The sequence below is a fragment of the Oncorhynchus nerka genome, linkage group LG15 (assembly GCF_034236695.1).
Source record: "Oncorhynchus nerka isolate Pitt River linkage group LG15, Oner_Uvic_2.0, whole genome shotgun sequence".
Taxonomy (NCBI): Eukaryota; Metazoa; Chordata; class Actinopteri; order Salmoniformes; family Salmonidae; genus Oncorhynchus; species Oncorhynchus nerka.
In genome coordinates, this window is record NC_088410.1 from 44,562,164 (window position 1) to 44,574,469 (window position 12,306).

The 12,306-nt window shown below is 42.1% G+C and overlaps 1 protein-coding gene across 1 annotated transcript; it reads left to right on the top strand.

Annotated features, from left to right (window-relative positions):
- Positions 1–1,812: 1,812 nt before the first annotated feature.
- LOC115142770 (rac GTPase-activating protein 1-like) lies at positions 1,813–11,465 on the top strand. The gene is made up of 17 exons (XM_029682487.2): positions 1,813–1,968; positions 2,252–2,339; positions 2,589–2,791; positions 3,340–3,500; positions 4,457–4,526; positions 5,448–5,495; positions 5,703–5,780; positions 6,031–6,145; positions 6,407–6,558; positions 6,766–6,933; positions 7,177–7,275; positions 7,466–7,664; positions 7,855–7,960; positions 8,204–8,339; positions 8,553–8,676; positions 8,871–8,976; positions 9,402–11,465. Exons 2-17 carry the CDS (start codon positions 2,255–2,257, stop codon positions 9,475–9,477), a joined length of 1,926 nt encoding a protein of 641 aa, XP_029538347.2. The 5' UTR covers positions 1,813–1,968; positions 2,252–2,254; the 3' UTR covers positions 9,478–11,465.
- Positions 11,466–12,306: the final 841 nt, after the last annotated feature.

The window sequence follows — 12,306 nt, forward strand, 5'->3', positions numbered from 1 at the left end:
TAAAGTGCTAAAGTGGATTGAGTAGTGTGTGTGTACAAAGTATGCCCCTGGATTTAAGTCATGTAACCACGACATAGGGTGGAAGGAGATGTGTGTTTTAATAGAAATGTGTTAAATGCATTCTGTTGTTAAAACTCTTCACTGGCATGGTAGGTGGCTTTATTTCCCAAAATGCCTTCACTGGGTTGTCTGTGAAAGTGGCAAAGTGATTCCTTTTTCTCTTTGCGTATCACAGTCTTCATAAGACTGATGCCAATCTTCCTGGAGAGGAAACTCAAAAAGTTCTCCAGTCAGTCCAACACAAGCAACTGTTTAGAGAAGAGAGAGAGAGAGTGAGTTCTGGCAGTTAAATGATGCTTGACAAGAGGAACATTTTCCAGAGCCAGGGAACGGCCTATTGCTTTTACATGAATAATTGATAAAGTATTATTGACTGACAGGTCCAATTATCTCAAATCAAGTCTAATGGACCTGCAGTAGTGGAAGGGAAATGTAAACACAAAATGGACAATTAGGAGTGAATGAACTGCATAGCAAAGTAGAATGTGCTGATAGGTGTTGCTCGTGGTATGTGTGTGCAGCACAGGAGGTTGGTGGCACCTTAATTGGGGAGAATGGGCTCGTGGTAGAATGGTATCAAATAGATCCAACACATGGTTTCCAGGTATTTGATGCCGTTCCATTTGCGCCGTTCCGGACATTATTGTGAGCGTTTCTCCCCTCAGCAGCATCCTGTGGTGTACAGGTGTGTGTTTTGCATGCATCTTTTTTATTGCAATGAATGTGACATGTGGTTGCTTATCTACCTTAGTTGAACACACTGACTACAAGTCACTCTGCATAAGAGCATCTACCTAAGTAACCTACATGTAAATGATGTATAGTGTATTCAGGGTTTGCATGTGTTTGTTAGATAATGTGTCCGATGTCCATATTTGCATGCAGGCCTATGTAGTAGGCGATGTGTAAATGAGTGTGTCTGTAATGAGTGTTTTTAACTGTGTTTGCATGTGCATCCACATTCGAGTGCGCATTTGCATGTTTGTGTGTGTGTGTGAGTGGACTATTTGTGTGTTTCTCTATATACGAGTGTGTGTTCTTCTCATTACATGACACAGTAGAGTTTCTGCAGGGCCCAGATACGCCAGCCTGGGCTGATTAATGATGCTGCGGGGGTACGTCCCATGTGTGACAGACCAAGTGAAAGAGGACAGGCTCCAGTGTCTGACTAAAGGCTTGAAAACTCACAGGCATTCCTCCCTATCTCATCGGGGTCTTACACCCCAGAGCCTCGAAGAACGTCATAAGCGGTCGCTTAGGGCCCAAGGTGACTAGGGGGACCCAGTAGGGGTCCCAACTTACTGTTGAGAGCCAGAATAGCAGAATACAGGTGCACGATTGAAATTTGGTTGCACTTCAGCAATTTTTCTCTTGTTTTGTCAGTCACTGACAGTCACTAAATTAGTCATGTCAGCTACCAATTTTTAGACTGGTAAGTTAGTCTAGACAGTTATCTAAACTTTTAGGTATCATGGCCTAATACCGACAGAGCATGCAGGGCACGTGCCCAGGGGCCTTGACCTCCAAGGGACCCCGATTGATTTTGTTAGTCACACTCACTCAGATATCATTAACATGGCATACGTCATGGCAAAATGTGTGGTATTGCAGGAAATTTGCAATACCACGTGTAGGGCATCTTAAACGCTAGAGCCGGACTAATGTATTTTGGCCTATCAATTGTAGGCATATTTACACTCCAACACAGATGGGGGCAGTACTGCGTCAATAATACAAAAGAAACGCCTTCTGCCTTGGCGCCTGGTTTTGAAATGCTTGGGACCAGATAATACAGGTGTGGCTAGAAACACAACGTAGCTTGTTTATCAAGAATCGCAATAAAAGTTGCTTTTGACATCAGCTGGAAACATCAGCCGCGAGACTCTGTCCTAGGAAGGACCGACGCCCGTAAGTGTCTGTTTGTTTTTGTTTTCTTGTCAGTGTTGTTTACTAAATTTAACTAATTTAGATAGCTAGCCTGCTTGCAAAAGAAATGGAAGCCAGTCCGTTTCAACCTGTTAAAATAGCCTACGCTGGCTAGCCCATCTATTATTTATAATGTTTGCTAGCTAACGTTATAACGACCAAATAAATAAAGTCAGAGAGGAATATAGTAGAAGATCTTTTATCAAGTCCCCTGCTGGGTTTCTGTCACGTGATTGTTTCCCCTTTTTAACCCATACTTTATCAGGACATGGAATCGACCGTGTTGAACCTGCACAACCAGTTTCAGAGTCTGCTTGCTCACTCCGAGATTCTCATTGAGGGCATCGAACCACGTAAGTGACTAGTGGAGCATGCTGTTGGTTGACGGTGGCGATCAGTGTTTCTCCAGGCATTGCATATCAGAGATTGCAGGTTTTCTCACTGGCTGGTGAAAATCTAATCCCCCCCCCCCCCCCCACACACACACACTCCTCACCTGAAAAACCAAACAATGGGGGAGATTGACTTCAAAGGAAACAACAGGTCTGTAGAGAAAAGGCAAGATTGTTAAACAATAACCATCCTCTTGCTTTTCTGCCCAGAGTTCATCCAGATGGCTCTGAACTTCGAGGACTGCAGGCAGAAGTGGCTCCAGTGTGATGAGAAGCTTGTGGCATGCAAGGAGGTGCTGACCAAAACGGAGACTGAGAGGGGGGCTCTGGAGGTCAAGCTGAAGCACGCGCGCAACCAGGTGGACGTGGAGATCAGACGGCGCCAGCGGGCGGAGTCTGACTATGAGAAACTGGTTGGTACAGTTATAGAAAAATTACAGTACATTAAACGTGTTGTACATCATAAAGTTGTGGTGGCTTCTAATTACATTTGAATTTAGTCTACCGGTTGTTGTTGGTCCTTCAGGTGGTTGAAATTTGCAACAAACTACCCAATTTTTTTGATTTTTTTAGAGGGTCGGTACTGAAGTTGACATTACTATCACCTGGCACATGTGCAAAACCATGTAAACACCTGCTGGCTTCAGCATACATACTAACTGAAGTCAACATGGTTTTGTGCTTGTGGCAGCTCTTAAAAGTCAGGTGAACAATACTTTCCTGTAGATATTTTGTCGCCAATTTCTGAGCATAAGATGGACAAACACCACGGCCAACCGTCAGAGTAAGTTCAAATGCAACTTTATTAAACATTCTGGCTTGTAAGGAGCATTTACACCAGGCTGTCTATACCAATTCATTGTGCATTACAGCCTGATTTTAATAAGCCTATGAGTTAGTATGAACACTGTTTGGAAGGCTAGGACATCATGGGGTAATGTCCTGATCTGTGTGTGTGTAGGAGCGTCAGATCCAGCTGATCAGGGATCTGCTGGTGGCGGATGGTTCCAGCAGCAGCCTCCACCTGAGCGAGGAGCAGCGCTCGGCCTTGGCCTTCCTCAACGCCCATTCCCAGGCCGCACAGGCCGCCAAGAACAACACCAGCCTTAACACCAGCCGCAGGTACTGTACACTCCTCTAGAGAGAAAAAAAAGTTTGCAATGGAAAATAATAAGAAACATTTGTTTTTGAACAAATTCAGAAACTCTTAGCCCCTTTCGGCCGTTTGCTTCAGTTAAATGCTTAGGGGGCGTAAATGGAGAGTAAATCCCCTGATGATCTCTAGGAATAGTGGATCATAATAGGCTAATATATTACAAATGTGCAGTAATTTGGGACATGTAGCCTTTTTGAATCAATATAGACCATACGTAGCAGTATAAACCTGGATCCTGGCGCACGGTTCACGACAACTGGACCGTTGTCATACAGTTCCATCCTTGGTGAGGATTATGAGGGTAGATTTATAGGACTAATGTTCAACCCCTATTCTACACTTTTCTCACCTTAGAATATTTCATGGATTGAACAATTGAATATGGCAACCTTCAGGATGAATCAAACCACTGTATTTCTGATTCACCGATATATTTAGTGCTTAAAGGCTCTCCAAACCATTAAAAAATAACAATAATAAAGGCTTTCCTAACTCTAAATGACATACAAGATCAGAGTATTTTTAAATTGACCAATTGGTGCTGAAAATGAGATTAATATGCATGTATTTACATGGCTTTCTTTCATTGGTCCCTTATATTCTGTTGAGAGAATTCAAATTAAAGGTACACCAAATTTTAAAGGAATGGCTTTAGATAAATGTACTGAAACCCCTATTGAAAGAACTCCATGAGGAAATCTGTTGGCAAGCAAGTGGGAGGGTTTTCAGCAGTTGGATGACATTTATTCAGGGCACGCAAGGGAACCACACCTACATAAGGTAAGTCGGAATACCAACTACTGAGAAGTGTGTAGGATGGGCGTACATTTCCCAAGTCTGAATCGGGCCCTTCGTGAATATGGCCCAGATTGTTATGATTCAGAACCGTGATCATAACCAAGCTTCCCGTCTTGTCTTTCAGGTTAACCACCATAGATGAATCTGCTTCCTTGTTGTCTGACATTAGCTATGACAAAACAGATGACTCTATGGTAAGTATATCTGCTTTACATTTTCCCCAAGGGGCTGTTTGTCTTGGACATTGTAGTTGTGCGCCATCACAAAAATACATGAATACAATATGCCAAAATAGAAAAAGCGATCAAATAAAATATAAACGTAACATGTCCCATGTGCTGAAATAGAAGATCCAAGAAATCTTACATACAAAAAAAGCACATTTGTTTACATTCCTGTTAGTGAGCATTTCTCCTTTGTCAAGAAGCTGATGAAATAGAATGATCATTACACAGCTGCACCTTATGCTGGGGACAATTAAAGGCCACTCTAAAATGTGCAGTTTTGTCACACAACACAATGCCACAGATGTCTCAAGTTTTGAGGACTTGTGCAATTGGCCTGCTGACTGCAGGAATGTCCACCAGAGCTGTTGCCAGAGAATTTTGTGTTCATTTCTCTACCATAAGCTGCCTCCAACGTCGTTTTAGAGAATTTGGCAATACTTCCAACCAGCCTCACAACCGCAGACCACGCCAGCCCAGGACCTTCACATCCGGCTTCTTCACCTGCCATTGAAGCGGAGTGGGAAAACATTCCACAGGCCACAATCAATAGCCTGATCATCTTTATGGAAAGGAGATGTCACGCTGCATGAGGCACATGCTGGTCACACCAGATACTGACTGGTTCTCTCTTTCATTTTAATTTTTTTTTTTTTTTTTTAAAGCTATCTGTCACCAACAGATGCATATTTGTATTCCCAGAAGTGAAATCCATAGATTAGGGCCTAATTTATTTATTTCAATTGACTGATTTCCTTTAAATAACTAACTCAGTAAAGTATTTGAAATTGTTGCGTTTTTATATTTTTAAGTTTAGATATAGCCACACTAATACTATCTAATATTCTCCTAAACATGAACTGTGGAGTCACCATTCTCTATTCCCTCTAGGACTCCTCTGTGATGAGGACGGTGCGACTGAGGAAGCTCCAGAAAAGGGTGTGTGGAGAGTTACTATTTAGTTCAGATCCACAATAGAAATGTACATGTCTTTTTATTTTTTCCATTTTTTTTTTTTTTCAAATGTTATCTAAAGGATCTGTAGTCAAGGATGGGGTGGAAATGTTGTCATAAGTGCCAGGTTATCTACAATGCTCAGTCATTTGAAAGTTTGGTTAGCTAAGTCGTTCCTATTTGTTTCCACAGCGCTCTCCCAGAAACCTTGCCGAGCCACCCCAGCAGGTGGTGAAGAAACCCCGGTCCAGTGGCCGAACATCGGAGAGGGTACTACTCAATGCAGGCTTCTGAAACTAACTCCGGTGAAGCTGATGCAACATCTACAAAATGACTTAATTTCTGACCCTAGTCTCACTTGATTTGGATAGCACTCCAGCACACTGCTATTCAATGTATAGAATTTTGGTCACTAGACCAGTATCTTTACATAAAAAAAATAGATGTTGCTTCTGTGTTTGCGTTCTCCTTTTTGATGATTATTTCCTGTCAATCACAAGATGTGTATGTATTATTGCAGATTAATGACTCCATAGTGACCAAAACCACCATCACAGTGCCCGTCAACGGAGGTCCTGTGGAGGCCGTGTCCACCATCAAGACAGTGCCTGGCTACTGGATACGCAGCCGGACTGGTGAGATGACACTAGCAAGCCTAGATGCATCCTTATTTTCATCAGCCAGGGGCATGTTCAAATGGGCACAGCGTAGTGAAGCTTGTTGAAACGGAAAGTGAAAATTATTGGACAAGTTTAGGTAATGGGATTACCTCCCTTGTTTGAAAACGTTTCATGCATAAACACCACTTTTTTGTCAATCCCAGCAACTGCCACGAGATTTCAAGGAGATGACAATAGTTCCCTGCTACATCTGTAACTGTATATCTGTTCTTCCAGATCCTCAGGGCTGGGACAGTACCACTACTATTGACCAATCAGAGACGGCTAGCGAGGCACCCAGCACCACCCCATGCAGTGAGGCTCCACTCCCACTCATAACACCCAGAGCCAAAGGCGGGGTCCGAAAGCATGAGTTCCTCGCCAAAACGGTACACATTGTCATTATTGTTTTTGCTTGTACCTTGTTTTTAGGATTTACATATTATTATTATTTTTGAATTTTTTTGTCACATAATTAACTTGAGGTTGTTGACCCAGTTAAGTCTAAAATTGAGTAATCTTATCTACCATCTAATGATTTGTCCAACATCTACACGTTCAAGCCTAGTCTCTGTTCTGCCCCTCTTCTAACTCAGGTTATCAAGTCAGAGTTCTGCGTGCCCTGCGGAAGGAAGACCAAGTTTGGAAAGCTCTGCCTGAGGTGCCAGGACTGCAGGATTGTGGCTCACCCAGAGTGCCGTGATCGCTGCCCCCTGCCGTGCAACCCTGTCTCCACAGGCAGCACACCCGTCAGGACCAGAGAGGTACTGAACCTTGTGTAGTTAGTTATACATGCCTAGATTGACAAGACTTCATATTTGCAACACTTGGCGCTTATACAGCAATAACTGATCATTATGCTCTTTTCTTCATATCGGATTCAGGGTTTTACCTGCGTATGGTTTGGTATATTCTGGACACCATTCATGAATTTGTATTGGTACCATCTTTGTTTCGAATGCCTTCTCCAAACTTTGCATGTCATAACTGTATCTCTTGTGTTGCAGCCAAGCACCCTTGCAGACTACGCTCCCTCCTCCTCTCCCATGATCCCAGCCCTGGTGGTCCACTGTGTCAAAGAGATCGAACACAGGGGTTTACATGAGGTGAGCAGCCATTTTAGCACTTACAAAATTCACTTTGATAAAAGGAAAGAACATCAGTCATATTTTCAGATACTAGCTCTGATAGCGAATGTATTTTTTACCTTGATAATTCCTGTTTTTAACTGTCCCTAATTGCCAGTTAACATTCCTGCCCATTTATTTTTTTTCCTCTCTCCACCGCCCCTCTCAGACGGGTCTGTACCGTGTGTCAGGCGAGGGGCGCACAGTGAAGGAGCTGAAGGAGAGGTTCCTGCGGGGGAGGACAGTGCCGGCCCTGGCCAAGGTGGATGACATCCACTGTGTCACGGGCCTCCTCAAGGACTTCCTGAGGAACCTCCCTGAGCCCCTCCTCACCTTCCGCCTCAACCGCGCCTTCATGGTGGCTGCAGGTCCGTCCTTGGCAGTTGGTTGTCTCTTTAAGGGGTTAAATAGATTTTAAGACGTAGACGTTATTCTGGTTCAAGTGTATTCAGGTATGCATTAAAGGGATAGTTCACCCAAATTACAAAATTACGCATTTGTTTCCTTACCTTGTGAGTACTCTATGGAGTGCCTCTATCACTCTTGTCTTGTCCACAGAAATTCAGGACTATGACAAAAGCCTGGCGCTGATCTACCAGACCATCAGTGAGCTGCCCCAACCCAACAGAGACACTCTGGCCTATCTAGCCATCCACCTGCAGAGGTACGGCAGCGCTTCCACCCCTTCATGGTCACTTTGCAAATCTGTCACTTTCTATTTCCAGGGAAGAGTGCTGCCCCTACCTCTGTTTGTAAACTGTGGTGGTGGATGTTTGGTAAATGTAATCGTCATTTTAAATTCTGTGGTAACTGCCCTCCATAATCAAAGGCAAGTTTAAGTGTCCTGATTTCACAAGGCACTGCAGAGTTGAGTCTCTCTGAAATGGTTGATTTCTGGTGCTTTTAGGGTGGCCCAGTGTGTACTAGATACCAAGATGGACGTCACCAACTTGGCCAGAGTGTTCGGGCCCACCCTGGTAGGCCATGCCGTCCCAGAACCAGACCCCATTACCATCCTGCAGGATACCAACAGACAACCAAGGGTATGTATGGAACAATACAAATATGACAGCTAAATGTACTTTTTTTTCTTCTTTTTTTTTTCTAAAGGATGTGGACACTAGTTTATCAACTGTCTAGTTTTTAACATACAATTTGTGTTATATTTTAGTACTCTTTCAATACTTAGTAAGAATGATTCTCACCATACAGAAATGAGTGTTATTTGGGTATTTGATTCCTATTGATGTAAACAGGTGATGGAGCGCTTGTTGGACCTTCCTCATGAGTACTGGAGCCAGTACACAGTAGAGCAGCAGGCCCACGCAGACAACATGGTCAAGGGCAATGCTAACTGCTACAACACTCCTGACCACAAAGGTAAACACCACTGAGCCAGTCTGTCCCGGCCCATAGACTAGTGTCAAGGAATGTTTAAATACAAAACATATCCTTTATCATTGCCATGGCCTTTTTTAACTCAAACTTGAATGTTTTTATGGCCGTAATGTGCGAAAACAATTCCACAGTCTGAGCTAATATTCTCCTGAATGTGTTAATTCTCCCCCAACCAGTGAGCATGCTGGGGCCAGTGACCACTCCAGAACACCAGATGACCAAAACTCCCTCCTCCAGCTCCCTGTCCCAGCGAATGAAGAAGACCCTGTCAAACACCACCATGTAAGCAGCACACTCTAAACATAGCCCCCCCCCCCCCCCCCCCCAAGATCTTAATGCACATTTCAAATGGGTTGTGTTCCATTAGGAGCCAAATAAGAAAACTTACTGAAACAGGGAGTACCTGGTCCAATAAAAAATTCTAATGATTGTTTAACATTCTAAAACATTTTCTATTGTGGGTCCTAATTAACATGACCCCGATGTTTGATTTAGTTTTGAGTAATGTTCCTTCTGTGTGTTTCTTGGGTGATACATTTGTCAACCAAAAAAATTATAATTCTCACTAGCTTGGATTACATCAGTGCTTAATTCGCTGAATGTGTGCTTCTATCTGTCCTTAAATGGGTATTTAGCTGTCTGTTGTATTTCTTCCTAGTATTGGAGTGATGGGGGTTCATGTTTTTTTTTCTTGTGTAATTTTACAGATTTGGAAGCAAGAGCAAGGCATCTGCTAGCTCAAGTCGCCAAGGAGGCTTTTTTGCCTCCCCTCAGCTGAAGTAGGGGTCAAGCCACGGTATTTAGGGAAACGATACAATTTTACTCCATTTTTTTAATACTCTTTTTCTAAAGAACCAATAATGTGGTCAAGGAGAAAAATCTGTTCTTAACTTTAGCTACTGTATATAAGTGGCAGGTAGCCTAGCGGTTAAGAGTGTAGGGCCAGTAACTGAAAGGTTGCTGGTTCGAATCCACGTGCCAACTAGGTGAAACATCTGTCAACGTGCCCTTGAGCAAGGTACTTAACACTAATTGCTCCTGTATGTCACTGGATAAGATAATCTACTTAAGTGTACTGTATTTCATATACTTTTATATCACACCCTTTAGACTCTCTTTTATGAACCATGCAAGACTTGATTTAGCTTTAAACTAACTGCTGCTAATTGCTTTATGTAACTTTAAACTAAAACTCTCTTTTAATGATTTTTTTTTTTTAAGGCTATACAATTTTTATTTCCACTTTTGTGGAATATGTTTGTAGTTGTGATGACTAGGGCCAGGAGTTTGGGGCACTTTTTGTGGTATTGTGCTTTAACCATTTATTTCCAGCATTATCCACTAGGTTTGCTGCACATAGGAAATCCTAGGAAATGTTATTCAGTTGACACAAGCTGTCTCCAATCAATGTCGGGTTGTGCGTGTGTGTTTTGGTGAGAGGATCGCCTTAGACATGGGAGCCGTAGTGCTGTGAATCTTAATTGCACAAAGCCTTTTATTTGGCAGGGAATACTATTTGTAGATCATTGATTCTACACCTCATTTTTCTCAAGTGGATCGAATCCTCTCCAATGGACTCGGATATTTTTGCATTTATTTTTTAATTAGGGTCAGTTAAAGGAGGGTCTTTGGCTGCTTTTACACAGGCCATCCAATTCTTGTCTTGTTTTCACTAATTGGTATTTTGACCAATCAGATCAGGTCTTAAAAAATATCTGACGTGATTGGTCAAAAGATTGGGCTGCCAGACAATGAAACCAACCATGGAAGTACATTGTAATGAACTTGGGGGGGTTATCCGGTGTCATTGATTCTCCCCTTTTTAACTGCCCCTAATTGATCCATTTTTAAGCTTTAACTTCTGAGAGTGCTGGAGAGGATCAGCATGAGCAAAGTGAGGTGTAGAATCACTGATCTACAAATAGTATTCCCTGTCAAATCCGTTTTATACGATTTGTAAGATTAGCAGAGCTACGCCTCCCCCGCCACACACGCACAACCAGACATTGATTGATTTTGATTGGAAACAGCTTGTGTCAATTACAGCACATTTCCTACCCGCAGCAACATTAGTGGACAATGCTGGAAATACCTCATAAAGGTCCCAAAGAATTCTGGCTGTTATGATGACTTATCAGTATGGTCAAATCTGTCTACTTATGAAAGTCTATATCCACCCATGTGACTTTGCTGCTTCAAACCAAGGACCTTTGACTTTTCTGTGAATTGATCAGTTGACCGTTCACTATACAGTACATGCTGTTGTGTAAAGCCTAATCGTGTATACATTATCTATTGATAGTGAGTCTCCTTTTTATACTGTGATTGTAATCACAGAGTTAGTGGTACACTAACCAGAAAAAATATACATTATTTTTTTTTGGTCTACATTTTGTTGCAATCTATTTGGGGCTTGTCCTGCAACTGTTAATGTGATCTACATTTTGGAATGCAATTATTTGTTTTACTTTGACGATTTAACTTTTCTTTTACAGTAAAATAATCATGCTAACCTCATCAGGTAACACATAGAAAGGGGATTATGTAAACTTTCTAACCAAAGACGAAAACACGAGAATGGCTCTTACTGGCCATCTCTGTACGAATTTGAATAGGAATAGTAAGTCATATATGCATCTTGGCATCCTTGTGCTCAGAGTAGCTGTATGTGTACCTTGCGGTTGAATTCAAGTTTCTATGTTGTATTTCATATGGCTTCCAAAGAACCTATAGGATTCTCTGCCTTCTAATACAAACTCTCTAACCAAAAAGTGTTGTTATTGATACACAATTATCATGCCAATTGTAAAACTTGATGGGAAGGAGATGTTGAAGATTCCTATACAATCACATTTATGTAGTGATTTCCCTTTTGTGTGTGTCACAGTGCACCTTTCATTTATTTTCCAACCTGAAGTTTTATTTGATCCACAAGGGGGTGCAATTGCACCATTTTTGACACCCTCATAATACACTGTGTATACAGTATAAGAAAAAAGGTAGTTTTAAAGAAATACAATAGTTGATCATGTGAATATACCATTTTGTAGTTGTCATGACATAATTTAAAAGGGATAATTCACTGCAAGTGTTTTCAGGAGTAATACATAGCTAACGTAAAGTTTACTTCACGTCTCATGCTGCCGGTTGTATAGATTCTGGCTATATAGGGCTATGTCTCAATCCCAAATTAAAGGATGAGATTAGAAACCAGTTATTTTCTTTATATCAACTGTTTTTGAGGACTGCAAATATTTTCGAGGCAAGTTTTTAGGCCACTTGCAATGATCACGACATGCAAAGTCTCAATAGTGTGCACTGCATCCCATTGAAATCAATGTACTTCTGTCAGACCTGAAGTGTATTCTGGAATCTGTGTGCATGGTGCAATTCACATCTGGGATGTTTGGAGGGGAGGAAAGGGGGAGCAGGAGTGATGGGGGGAGGGGATGATAGAGTTTGGGCCAGCTGCACAGCAAATCTGTTTATTCTGCCCAATTTGGCATCAAACACAACAGGCTGCTGAGTGCCTGATACTGCTGCGGTGCCCCATTAAAATAGAATTTATTGCTGCCTTAAGAGCAGCATGCATTACACACTTTCTCTCCTCCC